The sequence below is a fragment of the Atheta coriaria genome, unplaced genomic scaffold (genome assembly GCF_025399875.1).
Source record: "Atheta coriaria isolate IRGN ID8LTWV9N9 unplaced genomic scaffold, Caltech_Dcor_3.1 hic_scaffold_8_pilon, whole genome shotgun sequence".
Taxonomy (NCBI): domain Eukaryota; kingdom Metazoa; phylum Arthropoda; class Insecta; order Coleoptera; family Staphylinidae; genus Dalotia; species Dalotia coriaria.
In genome coordinates this window covers 4028463-4049043 of record NW_027045450.1, presented here as the reverse complement: position 1 = coordinate 4049043, position 20581 = coordinate 4028463, and the positions used below count along the sequence as shown (strand labels likewise).

The 20581-nt window shown below is 37.5% G+C and overlaps 2 protein-coding genes across 3 annotated transcripts in view; one reads left to right on the top strand and one right to left on the bottom strand.

Moving 5' to 3' along the window:
- LOC135797489 (uncharacterized) overlaps positions 1 to 12968 on the bottom strand; it is a 143046-nt gene extending 130078 nt beyond the window's left edge. The window contains exons 1-4 of one of the 2 annotated variants that reach the window (XM_065309867.1): positions 12510 to 12968; positions 12355 to 12398; positions 10691 to 10727; positions 5743 to 5793 (exon numbers count right to left, since the gene is read on the bottom strand). In XM_065309867.1, the coding sequence (XP_065165939.1) occupies positions 5743 to 5793; positions 10691 to 10727; positions 12355 to 12398; positions 12510 to 12558 (181 nt within the window). In that variant the 5' untranslated portion in view covers positions 12559 to 12968. Of the gene's footprint in view, positions 1 to 5742; positions 5794 to 10690; positions 10728 to 10847; positions 11112 to 12354; positions 12399 to 12509 lie in introns of those variants that run through there. The other variant, XM_065309868.1, reaches the window with a different exon arrangement.
- Positions 12969 to 14981: 2013 nt separating this feature from the next.
- mas (trypsin-like serine protease domain-containing protein masquerade) lies at positions 14982 to 20379 on the top strand. The gene is made up of 10 exons (XM_065309446.1): positions 14982 to 15380; positions 16620 to 16885; positions 16982 to 17012; positions 17076 to 17482; positions 17548 to 17911; positions 17991 to 18185; positions 18270 to 18501; positions 18619 to 18896; positions 18964 to 19118; positions 19570 to 20379. The coding sequence occupies exons 1-10, from the start codon at positions 15278 to 15280 to the stop codon at positions 19735 to 19737; spliced, it is 2199 nt and encodes a 732-aa protein (XP_065165518.1). The 5' UTR covers positions 14982 to 15277; the 3' UTR covers positions 19738 to 20379.
- Positions 20380 to 20581: the final 202 nt, after the last annotated feature.

Genomic DNA, 20581 nt, shown 5'->3' with positions numbered 1-20581 from the left:
TACTATCGATGCAATTTTCAACAAACTTTATTCTATTCCCGAAGGAAGTTTTTAGTGCCACCGTGTTACCGGAACCTCCAGTCGGCGATAAACCGAGCTAACAGATGGCGCTGATGAAGCCAACGCACGAGTGCATCCGGTTTGGGCGTATTAAAAACAGTGTTTATGGTGTGTTTCGCTAGAATATTTATCTCGTTTTTATTGCACATCAAAAAACAACGCGCTGGCTAGGCCGGCTGGTGTACGGGCGTCAACGGCGGCGGCAGCAGGCGCTGAGCAAAAAGGTGAGTGTAATTTGTGGAATAATTAACGAAAGGATTTTGATTCATTTTCAGCACGCTGAACATAGGTACATCTATATTACTTAACACAAATCAGGGTAAGAGTGCATCGATGAAAAACGGAAACTCGTTACCTAATGGATTTATTACAAAATCGTGGAAGATGGAGACGAGGACATGCGGAAAGTTTTCTGGGTCTTAAAACTCCAGGCTAAATTAAAAACAGCCGTTAACGCTATAATTAAAGCACTTGCATTGTTTTTACGGAATATCGTCAGCGCTCGCGGTAGAAATTGCTCAGGGATTAGCGGTGTTTACGCCCCGTGGCAAACATATCGGCGTGTAATGCGAACAGCCGACGATCTCGGGGCGCTCGTCGCGGATGTGTAATTGGGCGTTGGAGCGGCGGCGCTGAGGATGGATGCGCCACGTCTCGACGTTGGGGGGTGGCGGCGGCAGGAACTCTGCGTCGGGTCGGTCGGGCGCGACGCGTCGACGAAAGCCGTTGAGTGATGATTTATTCGCGCAGCGCGTACACGGTGCGGCACATGTAAAGTCTCAATTAATTTGGCCCATTTCGCGTTTACCCAGGGAGGCGACCAAACTCCGAGCAGGTAATTAAGCGCCTTGAATATCGCGATGAATAAGCGGCAAGTTTCAAGGCGCGCAACTCGCGTGGCTAAAGCCAAACTTAGCACTTCGTTTCGTGCCAATTTATCCTAAATAAAATAACTTTTGCTGCAAGATGCGCGGAGGTGGCGTCAGAGACTCAGGTAGGTATCATGATTATTTTCAAGCGTCGCGGCGCCGTTAACACGGATGTCCGCGCGCCGGCATTGCGACGCCTTCTTGGCGTCTTCCCGCGCAACTTTGGATCGTAACTTCGCGCGACCAGCTCGAAAACCTCTCGAAATTGGAGCGCAGAGCTGAAAAGTGTAGTCGCACACGGCCAACTTTGCCTCCCGGCACCGATAGTTTTTCATGCCCGCAAGTTTTTCTTTATATTAACGCCGGGGGTTAATATATTGGACGTAGAATTGAGCGCACGGATTGAAAATCCCAGTGTTTCCTTTCTCGCGGCGAACCCCACCATGCAGATATTCCAATAAATTCGGATAGCTGGGCTATTTATTGCGGGCGATAAGCGCCACAGAGCCTCAAGTGGATTCCACGCAGCGGGGCTGGCGGGTGTGAGCGGCACTTTGCGTAACGGCCTGGTGAACGAAAGCGTGAAATCAAATTCTCTCGATATGCCAAAAAAACATAGTTTATTGGCTATTATTAGCCGAGTAAATGAAAGTTCAACTTTACGCAAAACATACAAATTCAATTTTTTGCAATAGGACCTAAATAATCAAAGATAGAAGAAAATGCCTTACAGATATTTCATATTGAATTTAATAAGTAGCAATAAATTTTAGTAATTATCCCTAACATTGATCGTTTAGGCCCTATTTGCATATTCTAACACAAAAATAGGTTTTTACATGCAAATAAAGCCTTAATCTATAATTGTGTAACTGGTTTCCGATTCAGAATTTAATCTACCTGCCCAATCTGAAAACAGAATTCAAAAATTTCAATTATTACAGAAACTGCATTTGGTGAAAAAAGATTTTGCCATAAAAAAGTCAAAAGATTTCTCTTTTTTAGGTCAAGTCTTTTAGACGAAAGACAGGGTCGAACTTTTTTTAATGAAATTATTACTTGCCGAACAACAGGGTCGAACTTTTTTCTTAAAATTTTTCAGCTTGAAACCGTCGAAGTGCCCCTCCACCAAGAAAAAATTTAAAAGATAAAGGGGTAATTATCTCGACAACTAAAAGAGCTAGAAAAATAAGAATTTCATATTCTTGATCCTTGAAAACTTCTCGACAAGATGGCATCGTTATTGAAAAACGACCAAAATGGCACAAAAAATTTTTAAAGAAAAGATTTTGTTATAAAAAAGGCAAAAGATTTCTCTTTTTTATGTTCAAAATTAAAAGTTGGAATTTTTAAATTCTGTTTTTTGGATTCTGATTGTTAATGTAATTCTACATCGATGATTTTAGTAACTTTTTTTGTTATTATTATCCGTTTAGGGCCTATTTGCAAATTTCAATGAAAACTCCATTCGACATAAAAAAGAGAAATCTTTTGCCTTTTTTATGACGAAATCTTTTTTCACCAAATGCAGCTTCTGTAATAATTAGAAATTTTTAATTCTGTTTTCGAATTCTGAATTTAGATTAAATTCTGAAATTGAAATCAGTAACACAATTACAGATTAAGGCCCTATTGACCCGTTAAATCCATTTTTTGTATTAAAATTGCAAATAGGGCCTAAACGATGAATGTTATTATTATATTTTCGGATTTTGCAAGCTGATTTAATTCTATATCGACACTTTAAGTAATTATTTGCTTAACATTATCCCTATATTCCCTATTAATCATAATAACTCATGGAAATCCAACAAAAATCAGGCGGGAATTGTCTATGTCCACTTTCTGCGTTCCTGATATCACGAACTGATGAGCAGCTCAATTTTCGTATTTTCTCGACCAAATTTTGTTGAGAAATCCGATGAAATTCATTCATAAAATCATTTGAATATTAGGATCGCAGAATGTGCGAGTAGGCTGCTGAATTAATAATGAAACTTATTGTAACACCCAGTGGCGGAGTAATTTATTTATTCCTAAACAGATGGCGGTGGTGTCAATATTTAAATAAATAATTGTAAATATTCAATTAAAAATTGATTTTAAAGTGTTTCACGATTGCAGGAATGCACAGTTATAAGCCATGCTACAGTAATTGCCTAAAAATACCCAATTAACAATTATATATAACGAATAAGTCCACTATTAATTTAAAATCAATTTTCAGTTTAATATTGCATCAAAATTTATTTAAATATTACCACCGCTGCCATCTGTTTATGAGTTAATAAATTACGACGCCACTGGGTGTTACAATAAGTTTCATCATTAATTCAGCAGCCTACTCGCACATTCTGCGATCCTAATATTCAAAAGATTTTGTGTATGAATTTCATCGGATTTTCAACAAAATTTTGTCGAGAAAATACGAAAATTGAGCTGCTCATCAGTTCGTGCTATTAGGAACGCAGAAAGTGGACATAGACAATTCCCGCCTGATTTTTGTTGGATTTCCATGAGTTATTATGATTAATAGGGAATATAGGGATAATGTTAAGTAAATAATTACTTAAATTGTCGATATAGAATTAAATTAGCTTGCAGAATCCGAAAATATAATATCACATTGACCGTTTAGGCCCTATTTGCTATTTTATTACAAAAATTGGATTTTACATGCCAATAGGGCGTTAATCTATAAGTGTGTTACTGGTTTCCGATCCAGAATTTAATCTACTAACAGAATTCAAAAACAGAATTCCAAAATTCCAATTATTACAGAAGCTGCATTTGGTGAAAAAAGATTTCATCATAAAAAAGGCAAAAGATTTCTCTTTTTTATGTTGAAAATTAAAAGTTGTAATTTTTAAATCCTGTTCTCAAATTCTGATAGACAATTTAATTCTACATCAATTATTTTGGTATTTTATTGCTAGCATTAACTGCTTAGGCCCTATTTGCAATTTTATAGAAAAAATTGAAAATGTACTGAAACAAACTGAAATAATATATATAATAATTTGGCGGGGAGTATCTATGTCTACTTTCTGCGTTCCTAATACTACAGACTGATGAGCAGCAACATTTCAGCAAATTTCTCGACAAATTTTGTCGCGAAATCCATTGAAATTGGTCACAAAATTCTTTTGAATATTAGGATCGCAGAAAGTGCAGTAGGCTAAATCTCTTGAATAGCGGCGTAGTTTAGTTCCCCGTGGATAGATGACACTAGTAATACCGTTTTTAAATTAATATTGATACAATATAAAATTGATTTTGAACTATTTTTCATATCTAGCAGTAGCATTTCCATTAAAGTTTAAGGGATTTATGGATTAATTAAAGGAGTAACGATGTTGCGAGCTATGTTCTCCGTTTGGAACAAATCAAAACAATAAACATTTATAAAACTACAATTTTATTCAAGCATGTAGAATCAGAAACGAAATTTCTTAATATATACAACATTTTTAACAATACAAGCAAGAAAACAGGATAATAATATGCAACTATATAATGCTCTGTTTTTAACTTTTAACAAAATAAACAAAAATTATATCAATAGCAGCTTCAAAATGTTGTAAATTCATTCAATCGTATTTGGAATCATCATCACCGGCAATCCAATCTTCAATTTCTTAGACACTATAAACCAGAATGAATAACAGAATAGTAAAATATAAAATATTATAAATTGCCAAAATATAACATACGTTCTTCGTATTTAGTCCAGTTGACACATTCATCTTCCTGAATACGCACTCTACCAGTACCACGGAACCTCTCCACTTGGTCCTTATTGATAAACTTGGCCATCTCAGATTAGCCAATTTTTCATCCAACAACTGGAAAATATTTATGTAAATGAAATATACCTATACATACATAAATTAAATTAATTATTCTTACCGGATCCATAAAGATTCCCATTTAGGGCACTGTACGAAGGTAGCAGTAGAAGTGACTCCCATTCAAAGCACCGTACAATTTAGTGCAAGAACGGTTGCCCCACGACATTGCGTTCGCCGGCTAGAACAAAAAAAAAACACAAAATTAGCCGACCAAAAAAGACTGAAAGGGCATTTTTGTAGGTTTCCCGAGGGTCAAACCCACAATTTATATATAAAAATTATAAAGAATTTTAATACTTACAACTTGGTGAAAAAACGGTTGTCCTACGACATTGCGTTTGGCCGCTAAACAGTAAAAATCACTAAATTAACCGACCGAAAAACACAAAAAGGGCATTTTTGTTGGTTTCCCGAGGGTCAAACCCACAAATTATATATGAAAATTATTCAGAATTTTAATACCTACAATTTGGTGAAAAAAACTGTTATCTTACGACATTGCGTTTGCCCGCTAAACATTAAAAACGACAAAATTAGCCGACCGAAAAACCCCAAAAGGGCATTTTTGTTGGTTTCCCGATGGTCAAACTCACAAGTTATATATGGAAATTATAAAGAATTTTAATACCTACAATCTGGTGAAAAAACTGTTATCTTACGACATTGCGTTCGCCCGCTAAACATTAAAAACCACAAAATTAGCCGACCGAAACACAACAAAAAGGCATTTTTCTTGGTTTCCCCAGGGTCAAACCCACAAGTTATACATGAAAATTATAAAGAATTTAAATACTTACAAGCTGGTGAATAAACGGCTGTCCTACGACATTGCGTTCGCCCACTAAACAGTAAAAACCACAAAATTAGCCGACCAAAAAACACAAAGAGGATATTTTTGTTGGTTTCCCGAGGGTCAAACCCACAATTTATATATGAAAATTATAAAGAATTTTAATACTTACAAGTTGGTGAAAAAACGGTTGTCCTACGACCTTGCGTTCGCTCGCTAAACACTAAAAACCACAAAATTAGAAAGATGAAATTTTAAGTCTTAAGAAAAAATTGCCAAGTGGGGGTGCTTGATACTTTTTTTCGACGATTTTCATAAATTAATATCTCTTAAACTAAAAGAGATAGCTACCAACGAATTGTTGATTATGATAGATTGGAAAATTCTCTATCAGATAACAATATAAAATAATTATATTTCCTACAGTAAAAGGTCGAAAAACGTGACTAAAAGTGCTAAAAAGTGACATTTATCAATTTTTGCCCATTTTATTCAATCGCGAATATCTCGTAAACTAAAAGAGATAAATAAGATCTGATCGCAGCGTCTTAATCTACTGACTTTTCTCTATCAGATAGGATAGTGAAAAGGGAAATTTGAGAGAAGAAATTTTTAGTCTTAAGAAAAAAATTGCCAAGGGGGGGTGCTTGATACTTTTTTTCGACGATTTTCAAAAATTAATATCTCTTAAACTAAAAGAGATAGCTACCAACGAATTGTTGATTATGAAAGATTGGAAAATTCTCTATCAGATAAAAATATAAAATAATTATATTTCCTACAGTAAAAGGTCGAAAAACGCGACTAAAAGTGCTAAAAAGTGACATTTTGCAATTTTTGCCCATTTTATTCAATCGCGAATATCTCGTAAACTAAAAGAGATAAATAAGATCTGATCGCAGCGTCTTAATCTACGGACTTTTCTCTATCAGATAGGATAGTTAAAAGGGAAATTTGAGAGATGAAATTTTAAGTCTTAAGAAAAAATTGCCAAGGGGGGGTGCTTGATACTTTTTTTCGACGATTTTCAAAAATTAATATCTCTTAAACTAAAAGAGATAGCTACCAACGAATTGTTGATTATGAAAGATTGGAAAATTCTCTATCAGATAAAAATATAAAATAATTATATTTCCTACAGTAAAAGGTCGAAAAACGCGACTAAAAGTGCTAAAAAGTGACATTTTGCAATTTTTGCCCATTTTATTCAATCGCGAATATCTCGTAAACTAAAAGAGATAAATAAGATCTGATCGCAGCGTCTTAATCTACTGACTTTTCTCTATCAGATAGGATAGTTAAAAGGAAATTTGAGAGAAGAAATTTTAAGTCTTAAGAAAAAATTGCCAAGGGGGGGTGCTTGATACTTTTTTTCGACGATTTTCAAAAATTAATATCTCTTAAACTAAAAGAGATAGCTACCAACGAATTGTTGATTATGAAAGATTGGAAAATTCTCTATCAGATAAAAATATAAAATAATTATATTTCCTACAGTAAAAGGTCGAAAAACGCGACTAAAAGTGCTAAAAAGTGACATTTTGCAATTTTTGCCCATTTTATTCAATCGCGAATATCTCGTAAACTAAAAGAGATAAATAAGATCTGATCGCAGCGTCTTAATCTACTGACTTTTCTCTATCAGATAGGATAGTTAAAAGGGAAATTTGAGAGAAGAAATTTTAAGTCTTAAGAAAAAAATTGCCAAGGGGGGGTGCTTGATACTTTTTTTCGACGATTTTCAAAAATTAATATCTCTTAAACTAAAAGAGATAGCTACCAACGAATTGTTGATTATGAAAGATTGGAAAATTCTCTATCAGATAAAAATATAAAATAATTATATTTCCTACAGTAAAAGGTCGAAAAACGCGACTAAAAGTGCTAAAAAGTGACATTTTGCAATTTTTGCCCATTTTATTCAATCGCGAATATCTCGTAAACTAAAAGAGATAAATAAGATCTGATTGCAGCGTCTTAATCTACTAACTTTTCTCTATCAGATAGGATAGTTAAAAGAGAAGAAATTTTAAGCCTTAAGAAAAAAATTGCCAAGGGGGGTGCTTGATACTTTTTTTCGACGATTTTCAAAAATTAATATCTCTTAAACTAAAAGAGATAGCTACCAACGAATTGTTGATTATGAAAGATTGGAAAATTCTCTATCAGATAAAAATATAAAATAATTATATTTCCTACAGTAAAAGGTCGAAAAACGCGACTAAAAGTGCTAAAAAGTGACATTTTGCAATTTTTGCCCATTTTATTCAATCGCGAATATCTCGTAAACTAAAAGAGATAAATAAGATCTGATCGCAGCGTCTTAATCTACGGACTTTTCTCTATCAGATAGGATAGTTAAAAGGGAAATTTGAGAGAAGAAATTTTAAGTCTTAAGAAAAAAATTGCCAAGGGGGGGTGCTTGATACTTTTTTTCGACGATTTTCAAAAATTAATATCTCTTAAACTAAAAGAGATAGCTACCAACGAATTGTTGATTATGAAAGATTGGAAAATTCTCTATCAGATAAAAATATAAAATAATTATATTTCCTACAGTAAAAGGTCGAAAAACGCGACTAAAAGTGCTAAAAGTGACATTTTGCAATTTTTGCCCATTTTATTCAATCGCGAATATCTCGTAAACTAAAAGAGATAAATAAGATCTGATCGCAGCGTCTTAATCTACGGACTTTTCTCTATAAGATAGGATAGTTAAAAGGAAATTTGAGAGATGAAATTTTAAGTCTTAAGAAAAAATTGCCAAGGGGGGGTGCTTGATACTTTTTTTCGACGATTTTCAAAAATTAATATCTCTTAAACTAAAAGAGATAGCTACCAACGAATTGTTGATTATGAAAGATTGGAAAATTCTCTATCAGATAAAAATATAAAATAATTATATTTCCTACAGTAAAAGGTCGAAAAACGCGACTAAAAGTGCTAAAAAGTGACATTTTGCAATTTTTGCCCATTTTATTCAATCGCGAATATCTCGTAAACTAAAAGAGATAAATAAGATCTGATCGCAGCGTCTTAATCTACGGACTTTTCTCTATCAGATAGGATAGTTAAAAGGGAAATTTGAGAGATGAAATTTTAAGTCTTAAGAAAAAATTGCCAAGGGGGGGTGCTTGATACTTTTTTTCGACGATTTTCAAAAATTAATATCTCTTAAACTAAAAGAGATAGCTACCAACGAATTGTTGATTATGAAAGATTGGAAAATTCTCTATCAGATAAAAATATAAAATAATTATATTTCCTACAGTAAAAGGTCGAAAAACGCGACTAAAAGTGCTAAAAAGTGACATTTTGCAATTTTTGCCCATTTTATTCAATCGCGAATATCTCGTAAACTAAAAGAGATAAATAAGATCTGATCGCAGCGTCTTAATCTACGGACTTTTCTCTATCAGATAGGATAGTTAAAAGGAAATTTGAGAGAAGAAATTTTAAGTCTTAAGAAAAAATTGCCAAGGGGGGGTGCTTGATACTTTTTTTCGACGATTTTCAAAAATTAATATCTCTTAAACTAAAAGAGATAGCTACCAACGAATTGTTGATTATGAAAGATTGGAAAATTCTCTATCAGATAAAAATATAAAATAATTATATTTCCTACAGTAAAAGGTCGAAAAACGCGACTAAAAGTGCTAAAAAGTGACATTTTGCAATTTTTGCCCATTTTATTCAATCGCGAATATCTCGTAAACTAAAAGAGATAAATAAGATCTGATCGCAGCGTCTTAATCTACGGACTTTTCTCTATCAGATAGGATAGTTAAAAGGGAAATTTGAGAGAAGAAATTTTAAGTCTTAAGAAAAAAATTGCCAAGGGGGGGTGCTTGATACTTTTTTTCGACGATTTTCAAAAATTAATATCTCTTAAACTAAAAGAGATAGCTACCAACGAATTGTTGATTATGATAGATTGGAAAATTCTCTATCAGATAACAATATAAAATAATTATATTTCCTACAGTAAAAGGTCGAAAAACGTGACTAAAAGTGCTAAAAAGTGACATTTATCAATTTTTGCCCATTTTATTCAATCGCGAATATCTCGTAAACTAAAAGAGATAAATAAGATCTGATCGCAGCGTCTTAATCTACTGACTTTTCTCTATCAGATAGGATAGTTAAAAGGGAAATTTGAGAGAAGAAATTTTAAGTCTTAAGAAAAAAATTGCCAAGGGGGGGTGCTTGATACTTTTTTTCGACGATTTTCAAAAATTAATATCTCTTAAACTAAAAGAGATAGCTACCAACGAATTGTTGATTATGATAGATTGGAAAATTCTCTATCAGATAACAATATAAAATAATTATATTTCCTACAGTAAAAGGTCGAAAAACGTGACTAAAAGTGCTAAAAAGTGACATTTTTCAATTTTTGCCCATTTTATTCAATCGCGAATATCTCGTAAACTAAAAGAGATAAATAAGATCTGATCGCAGCGTCTTAATCTACTGACTTTTCTCTATCAGATAGGATAGTTAAAAGGGAAATTTGAGAGAAGAAATTTTAAGTCTTAAGAAAAAAATTGCCAAGGGGGGGTGCTTGATACTTTTTTTCGACGATTTTCAAAAATTAATATCTCTTAAACTAAAAGAGATAGCTACCAACGAATTGTTGATTATGATAGATTGGAAAATTCTCTATCAGACAACAATATAAAATAATTATATTTCCTACAGTAAAAGGTCGAAAAACGTGACTAAAAGTGCTAAAAAGTGACATTTATCAATTTTTCTTTATCTTTTTATCTTTTTATCTTATTTTCCCAATTTGAATACCTTATCTTATAAAGAATTTTCCAAAGATTTAGAATCTTGAATCCGAAATCATTAGAGTTAGAAAAACTGAGACAAAATGGGATAGGGATGGTTAAGACGGATTTCCGCTGAATTGCACCTTCAAGAACAACTCTTGCGCTTTTATAAGCGAAGGAAAAACTAAACAATTAATTTTGAGATGTGTCAGCCTACTCGGAGTACGCAACTATCTTATATATTTTCAACACGCAGTGCAACGCGATAAACCAAAACAACGTAAATACAAACTAATGGAGGACGCAGAAATTAAAATCAAAAATATAATTGAATTATAAACTTACCAATGCACAACTCATGGACTTCAAGGCACGGCAAATTCTGTAAATAAACAAAGAAAACATAAGTTACAACAACAGCATTTAATACAATTTAGTAATATTATAATCACACCGCAGGGAAAAATAAACAATCTGTGCTGTTTAGTTAAAAATTACTTACACCAGCACGATGGGTTATCCGAATGATGAATATCATATCAACATGAGGCGATACACTTAACCGGCATTTATGAACAATAGACGCGCAATCAGTATATAATGCGAATTTGGAAAGTAGATGTCCGGACAAACAATTCGAGTCGCGTATTGAATTAACCAGATACCGGCACGAAACTGGCTGCAAACTGTGCAAGCAACCACGCGACAGTTTATGATAAGAAAGCAATAGATGCGCAAAGCCAGTGCGTCGATGGCACGCAACCTTGTGCGCGAATCGCTTTGGCACGTTACCTGCGATCAAAACTAAACTAAGATGCACCAACATGCGGCGTGAGGGGATTTCATGCCTAGCATTCCTCGCAGCGAATGCGATAAGAAAGTGTAAATTGTGTTCAAAACAAACACAATTCTCGTGTCGAATATTCACGTTTGATGATAAATATAAAAATAAGCAATACAATTATTTTAGGATTTAAATTATTAAAAGTAATGAAAATTTTAAATTCAATTTACGTAAATCTAATTTCTTATTTATATTAATATTGGAGTATTGAATAATCTCAACTCTTTCTTACAATTGCCCATAAAAGGTCTGAAACCGGGACTGAAACTGCTCAAAATTGCAAGTTTTCAGTTTTTGATCATTTGTTTCAATTGCGAATATCTCGTAAACTAAAGGGGATAGAGAGGAACAAATCGCAGAGTCTTAATCTACGGCCAATTCTCAATAAAAAAAAGCCCAGTAAGTTGAAAATCTAAGAAATAAATTTTAAGTCATAAGAAAAGATAAGCAAATGAGAGTCTGCAATGCATTTACCTACATGAAGTGCTCTGATCACGAGTCACTTTTACCGCTACCCGCATACGGTGCCCTGAACACGAGTCACTTCTACCGCTACGCTCATACGGTGCCCTGAATGGAGTCACTTCTACCGCTACCCTCATACGGTGCTGTGAACACGAGTCACTTCTACCGCTACCCTCATACTGTGCCCTGAACACGAGTCACTTCTACCGTTACCCTTATACGGTGCCCTGAATGGGAGTCACTTCTACCGCTACCCTCTTACGATGCTGTGAACATGAGTCACTTCTACCGACACCCTGCTACGGTAAACCGAATGAGACTCAACTATACAATTGCAATATTAATTGCAATATAACTAAATAAACAAGGAAAAATCAACGTTCTTGACATATGCGAGTCAATAAACGATAATAGTGCAGAACTTTTAAACTAAAAGCGATAACAACCAATCCGTTGGTTATGAAAGATTGAAAAATTCTGCATTAGATATGAATTTAAAATAATTTAATTTAAAAGATAAAAGATAAAAGGACCAAAAACATGACTAAAATAGCTGTTTTGCCCTTTTTTTTTAATCGTGTCCGACCGTGCCGGTCGTGTAAGTTGTGTCACAGGTAGGTAGTACGTGATAAATAGAGAACTTGTTTATAAACAGCAAATGTAAATTTGTCCGAAAAATATAATTAAATTATAAACTTACCTGTGAACAGGTTATCGGACTGCCAGGCACAACGAGTGCTATAACTAAACGAAAATATAAATTAAAACAAAAATATTTCATACAATTGAATTATGTTATAATTAACAATCAACACAAAATAAATAATCTATGATGTTTAGTTAAAAAATACTTACACGAGCCTGATGGATCTTTCTTAATGATGAGAATCAACATGGGGGCCATATATATCCGATTAATTTAGTAACTGACACCAAACACAACGCCGAGAGAAGAATGTTATCAAATCCACTATCACGTGACTTGTAATATACATAACAAACGCGATCAAAAACCGGCATTTCCGAACATTAAACAAATTACTATTGTCGCAAAGTACAAATAAATAGTTGATTGATCTTCGAGTATAACACGAATAAACGATATAAGTCTCTCAAAACACAACTGAATTAACCAGCGACCGGCACAAAACTGGCGGCAATCCACCGATAGTGCATGCCGAAACTGCGTAAACAACGTCGGGACAGTATATGATAAGAAAGCAAGAAGTGCGCAAAGACGACGCGTCGAAGACACGCGACCTTGTTCGCGAATTTGCAATAGGCACATTACCTGAGATCTAAACTAAACTAGACTTCGCTGCATGCAGCAAGTTGATGCGGCGCTAGGAGATAGCGCACGGGATACATGCGATAAAAAAGTTGTTTACACCGAATCGCAGATAACAGCATTGTATACAAAACTATTCTCGTGCCCACGACTGTATAAATGTAAAAATAAGCCGTATAACTCAATTTTATGATCAAATGATAGGAAATATACTCTTTAGCTATTAAACGACAATAAGATAATTTCAATTATTTTATTGGTTCCTCTGATACAGGGCGTTTTCCACGCCGACTTTCGAAACATTGAATAAAATAGCCATTTTTTATTAATATTGCAAATAGGTTCTTAACGGTTAATAATATAAAAAAAAGTTACTAATATAATCGGTGGAGAATGACATAATTTATCGGAATCCGAAATCAGAATCAAAATTTCTATTTGTTGTTTGTTGAAAATTAAAATTTGGAATTTTTAAATTCTCTTTTTAAAGCAAAAATTGCAGTAAATAAAATTGCTTTATTTTTTTATTTTTTTAGGTACCCGGTTCAGTTTTATTTGCACCCACGACAGGGGTGGATTTAAACACGGATTTTATGGACTGCAGCTCGTAATCCTTGTCATTGCGTACCATTATATAATTCACGATCGCATTTCCTTTTCAAACCGAACTCAGCCAAACAAAAATAGCCCACAGCTCGATTAAAATCCGATATTTTAAAATCGTTTATTTAAATAGACCTATTTTTCACGCAAAGTCCACATTTGAAATTGACCGCAATTTGCCTGTCACATTCGTTTGAATGTTCTCCAAATCACCTCCTTGGCATTTTGACCCCGATTACAAGAAAAATGCGGGAGGTCAAATCAGACAAATACAGATGTGCTTGCAGAGCGATCGGTTTTCGAGCCAAAAATCACATTACGTTTAGAGCCGTTTCCGACTGTAATACCAACGATGAAACAGAAGGCAATTCTTGGCGGCCATCTTGATAGATGCTGTCGTTCCAACTTGATTTACAAATCATCTTAAAAAGCCAATCGGAAATATTTCTGGTATAAAACGAGTACGTACTTCAACACAATCGATACTCAATCAACTTCTATTAAATTTAAAATTGTATTCCTATGCCAAAAAGAAAAAACGATTATTATATAATTAATTGTATTAAAAAACAACAATAAATTAATAATAAAATATCCAAAGTTTGCTCCATGTAACGAAAAACCTGGATACAAACCGGATATAAAAGTAAAAACAATCATGTCATTATGTCACACACATTCTTGACAGTTATCCTTGGGTGGAATCTTCACGGGTTTTACGACTGCGAAGATGTAACGACACTCACATTAAAAGTTAAAAAGTGCGGTTATGCGGAACTGTCACATCGTGCCACAGTGATTTCTAATGTAATTGTTATTGTCGCAGCAAAGTTCCGCCTTCAGTAGCTCGCAATTAATTGTCACAATTAGTGAAACTTTCCTTTAATGCTTCTGCTGGTTGGTGACGCGCTCGCCGCTATTGTGATTACGTTTTATCGATACAATATGTCACATGTTATGCAAGACATGAGTATGTCCATCGTCAAATCGTCGCGTGACGCCTTCCTCTATTAATAATTTTATTAACGTATATTTAAGAAATTCACCTAATATCACCTAAAATATTCAGTTAATTAACCATTTCTAGTTGTAATAATATATTTATAAAATCTGGGGTTTGGTTTAATAATCAGAGCAGTGCTTATTTTCTGAATGAATTACGTGGTCGTATTCGAGGGTTAAGTCGGTCATAATACATCGTCCGGGCTTATCCAATATTTAAGGTATTAAGCACGGACGTGTAGTGTGTGTACAACCTGTACACCTCAAGCCAAAGGTGCACGCTTCGACATGAGCACCAAGCATTGCCGAGGTCGTTGACCAACGCCTTGGATATGTGTAGTCAAGGCCATGGTCTTAGATGGGATCGTCGGGCAATACTCTGCATTGGATATAACTGTACACCGCCGACAATGCGCATCCACTCCACGAGCAGAGGCGAGGCGCGCGTTACGATCGTACGTGCGCGAACCAGCGAAGACCATCACCGACGAATCACCTTGAGGTACCTGAGGTGCCTCTGCCCAACGGTACATTTCAGCGGGCACCGAACGATTCCGTATTGCACACACGACCGTACGCATATGAATGAAAAAGCAACAGTGCGCCGGACGCGACGAGTGCTGTAAGTAGAAGATTTGAATCGCGAGTGTGGACGACGAAGATGAGTTTGTGTTGAGAGGTGACAAAAAAGGGACTTGCACAATTTGCGTCGACAGACTATTTACGGAACATGTGTGAATTGCATCGGTTTGTCCTGGTGCTGGTGCTTGCGCTATGTGCGGCGATCGGGACGCGAGCACAAGAGGATTCGCTCGCCGGGAGCTTCTTCTCCGGTAAGTACATTTCGCTTCGGGGCTCTGGCGCCATTTGCGAGGAGTGCGTTTGTTGACTTTGATTCTTTGCACTTGCTTTGCAAGTCAATTCGGGGGCTTCAATAATACATTTGCGAAATGGCGCGGATCGATGCTATCGTTAAAGTAAATACACCAACCCCAAACCCGAGAAACCACTGATTGTTTTATCAAAAATCCACAGGAGCCAAAAACTTTACCATTTGCGCCGTAAGCAGATTATACTATTTACTCAAGTCTTATTTTGACAGTGCATCATTATCATTAATAAGCAAATTTAAATGACCTAGAAAAATCAGTTTTATAGTTTATTATCACTTGCCTTCAATTTTTTGCTACTTATTTAACTTTCAGTAACTTTGATGTTACGTTATTTATGTATATTGGTGCACTACTAGTTGAAAAACTTTACTTTACTCAACAAAAATTTATGCATATTTAAAAAATGGTAATTCTCGACTGGAAAAAACTTGTAGCACTTATCTTAATATTCAAGAATACTTGCAACTGATTTTAAGTATAGGAATTAATCACTAAATATTAAATTTGAACAAATTATGTATCGAAAACAAAAGTAATTATTTCTCATTTTAAACTTTGATAATAATTAGCATTATTATAAATGCCCATTTAAATATTGGAAAATTTGGACAATAAAACTTTTTTATGAGTATTTCACAACATTTCTGAAAGGTTGAATAGCATTATGTGCTTACTCTTATATAATAACATAAATACTTTATCGGGAAAAGTTAGTATTTATTTATAAATTCTGAACGAAGAAAGCAAACAAAATAATATAATGTAGATACATTCGCCCGGAATGTATATACGAAATAACAGCGTTATGCTAACAAGTTGCGCTCGGTATATTTATTTGGTTCGGAAAGGTAGATTCATTTATTACGCTATCGCACAAAGTTTGATACATCAAATATTCCTCTCCGGCATTTATTATGCCATTCATTCCATTAATAATCGCTGCGAGTGAATGCGGGTACCTCGTCGTGCTCATGCCGGTCGAACTGGTAGATATGTATAATGACAAAACTGGGATGCTCAATCTCATGAATGTGCGATGTGATAAACTCGAAAATACCGTACTCCGCTGATTGGAAAAACGGACGACGACGCGCGGATCGCTGCTGTCGCCAACGCGAAAACAGATAATCCGAATAAGTATTTGAACGAATTTAATTTGGTTTCAATTTGATTAACAAGGCTTACTGGACACAATCACGAGCACGGCGGATTCGAAAGACTGCCCGGGCGTGTGCGTGCACGCTCTGGCGACGCTGATTTGCTACGACGTGCTGGAAAACGTGCAATGCCCGCAGTCGATGAAATGCTGTGTGGAATCGGCGCCAGCGAACGCAACGGAAAAGATGCCCGCGAATGTTAGCGCCCCAGCGAGTACCTCAGTACGGACAACTACTACTACTCCTCCTCCGACAACAACTACAAGGACTACAACTACCACTAAACCCGTAAGAACCTCTTCCTTTGCTTCTTAGCAAATTTCAATGTAAACGCATAAAATTTTAATTACACCGTCTTCATCCCTTTGCTCTTCGTGTGATCAGACGACGACGGAATCGAATAAAAAGGAAGCGGGTAAGTTGTTCAATTTGAATTGAACATTCCGTGCTGATGGTTAACCTGCCGATTGCGTTCAAGGGGCCAAGGTTTGTCCTGGCGTGTGCGTCGCCAACCGTATAGCAGACTATTGCGAGGCAATATTGACCACCGAGGACCTGTGCAAGGCGGGCTTACGCTGTTGCGTCTCCAGCGATGCGTTCGGTGACAAAGTTCCGCCGAACTTGATCATCCCCAACAAGACGAAGCACAATCTAACGCGCAACGAAGTGCGAAACACGCCCAAACCGACGACGACCTCCACCACAGAGAGCTTTATCAAGACAACGCTCAATCACCTGCCGCCGGCGACAAAGGTAGGCGGCACGCAGCCGCCGAACCATAAGTGCGCCGGTGAATGCGTGAGTGGATTGTTCGCTTTGTTCTGCGATGACATCGACTCGGAGGCTGACTGTCCCGACGAGGGGAGCTGCTGCATCACCAACCCGGTAAATATTGTCTCATTGCCAACGCGTTCCGGAAACGCAAAGGGTGAGTATAGACGAATTTGCAGCCCGCAGGTGAAGAGCCCCGACCGCCGTTGCCACCGCCGACAACAACCACAACGCTGGCGCCTTCACGTCCCGCTATAACACCTGATCCAGGGCCGCGTTGTCCCGGCTTCTGCTTGCTTAACATAATGGCGGCGTTCTGCGAACGACCCTCGGTTCTAATCCCCCACACGGTCAACTGCAAACGAGGATCAGTGTGCTGCGATAACACGAGATCCGTGACGGCAACAAGTCGACCGCGACCACAGCAGAGTCAACAAACGTCCACGACCACGACCACGACCACCTCTACCACGACGACGAGCGACCCGCGACCGGAATGCCCCGGTTCTTGTATTGTCTCCTACCTGAGCTTCACATGCTTCCGTAAGTGCAGGCTTACGTCGGATTACCGCTCTCTTTCCTTCGAAATGTTAAGATTGTTATTTTTCGTTGATTCACTTAGGAAACGCGGAGATGACCGAAGTGTTCAAATGCCGGAAATCTGGCACCAAATGTTGCGCACCCAAATCGCTCATTCGAGAAATCACCGGTGCCAAGGAAGAGGATGGTGTTAGTGTGAAAAATACCACCCCCATTGCTGCTTCGCCAGCGTTTACCACGCCGTGGCACACAACCCTCAATGATACGTCCGCGTTGAGTAAGTCTGTGGGTGCCAAACGATTGGCACCTTGGGCGCCCGCTTCCTGTGAATCTGCGGGTTATTGACTTAAACTGTTTGCAGCCACCCCCGACGGATTGAAGTCGGGCACGACCGGAAAACCGCCCGTCTACAGCAAGTACGTGTGCGGCGTCAAGGGCACCGCACGGGCAGGCCGGGTCGTCGGCGGCGAAGACGGCGATCGCGCTGAATGGTGCTGGCAAGTGGCGCTAATTAATTCACTTAATCAATATTTATGCGGCGCGGCTCTCATCGGAACTCAATGGGTATTGACGGCTGCTCATTGCGTAACCAAGTAAGTGCACTTCCATTCGACCAGCCAGCCGCGCGTTATTAACTAATCTATGCTCTCGATTCCGATCGGCGTTCGTCACGTCCGCTTCGCATCGTTCGCATCATTCGATCTGTGCAGCATAGTTCGGTCGGGCGATGCAATTTACGTGCGGGTGGGCGACCACGATCTGACCAGGAAGTACGGCAGCCCCGGCGCTCAGACACTGCGCGTTGCCACCACCTACATCCATCACAATCACAACAGCCAGACGTTGGATAACGACATTGCACTGCTCAAGTTGCACGGCCAGGCCGAGCTGAAAGAGGGCGTCTGCTTGGTGTGCTTGCCGGCGCGCGGCGTCAGTCACGCCGCCGGCAAACGCTGCACGGTCACCGGTTACGGCTACATGGGCGAAGGTAATCGCGACGAATTGCCGCCGTCGACCGACGTACTTATGCCGCAACACGTTCGTTCATTTTTCAGCCGGTCCCATTCCGCTGCGAGTGCGAGAGGCCGAAATTCCCATTGTGAGTGACGCGGAATGTATCCGCAAGGTGAATGCAGTTACGGAGAAGATATTCATCCTGCCGGCGAGCAGTTTTTGCGCCGGCGGCGAGGAAGGAAACGACGCTTGCCAGGTACGCTCATGTATGCAGGCGTGCAGTCGCACATTTCGAATGAACATTTTTGCCTTTTATTGCATTGTTGCGATGCTGTTTGCTTTGCGCCGGCATTTGCACTATATTTCACCCGCTGGAAACCACTCCGGTAAATTACCGAGTTTGCCTTCTTTGCGGACGGCGGCGGCAGTCACATAAAAATTTCATTTTGCGCGCTCTGAGCAATGGCGCTCGCCGATATTATTTTCTTTTCCACGCCGCGATCTACAACCAATTACAAACTTACTGGGGTACATAAACTTGAACAGCCAAAACCTCATGCTTGACCTATTTGTTTCCTACTTCTGTCAGCGACCCACGAACTGAAAAGAAAGATAGATTTTACTACAAAAAATTTTCGAGACTTCAAATTCATAATTTTTAATATCAAAACATAATATTTATTTATTTTCTTTATGATAATACCTAGGGTGACGGTGGAGGACCACTGGTGTGCCAAGATGACGGCTTCTACGAGCTGGCCGGCCTGGTTTCCTGGGGATTCGGTTGCGGACGAGTTGACGTGCCCGGCGTCTACGTCAAAGTATCATCGTTCATCGGCTGGATAAATCAAATCATCAGCGTAAACAACCTCTAAATGTACAGAACCGTCGACTGCTCCGGCATTTACCAGCATTCCACTTAACCATTTGTTTCTTTGAGTTTCATGCATGCGCTGCGCCGCCGACACAAAATGCGCACGCATGCTGAATCCCTCTGTGTACATATATATATAATAACGTGCCTAGGGTAAGCGAAACTGTTAATTAATTTTTGGGGGCCATTGAAAATGCGATTATCTACTTATCTGCTCGTAGCATAATCGCTTTTTGGGTAAAATCGTGTACAGAGAGAAATTACGGATGGACCTACGCGCGGTTTCGACATTATCTACCTGATCCATGAAATCTTTTTGCACATTCGCACATTGTTGGATATATTTATGACTTTGCATAGATTTTCGATTTTATTTATTTGCGTTAAGGCTGAAATCATATTACACACCTACGTATTTAATCTAGATTTAACTGCAACTTCGGCAACACTCGCATCCCAACCGGCACTACAATGTTTAACTCGTTTTGTAGCTTATGCAAAATATTAGCATCATGTAACATGTTCGTAATCACCAGTAGTTACTGTTATATAGGTTTTTTTTTTACTTAGATGATTTTACCTACACTGTAGAGTTTTATATGATGTACGTTGTTACCAAGTAAGTAAAATGTTTTGAAAAACAGCACACAACAAACAAATCCTTTCTGCTTTTCATCGATAATTGAAATTGTAAAGTTATAGGTACGTACTTGTATTCACACAGCATAGTAACGGGATATTAATAGTGAGAAATATCACAGGTAAGTTAAATATTGTTATCAATTCTAAATGTAGCTCATAATTGTGATTTTCTATGACGTCAGTTAACATGTCAATCAATTTAA

Bases quoted from the DNA above. Each gene is read 5' to 3' on its own strand.
- mas (XM_065309446.1), top strand. From the start codon at position 15,278: ATGTGTGAATTGCATCGGTTTGTCCTGGTGCTGGTGCTTGCGCTATGT. The intron at 15,381-16,619 runs GTAAGTACATTT...TTGATTAACAAG, and splicing joins CGCCGGGAGCTTCTTCTCCG to GCTTACTGGACACAATCACG. The intron at 18,502-18,618 runs GTAAGTGCACTT...CGATCTGTGCAG, and splicing joins GCTGCTCATTGCGTAACCAA to CATAGTTCGGTCGGGCGATG.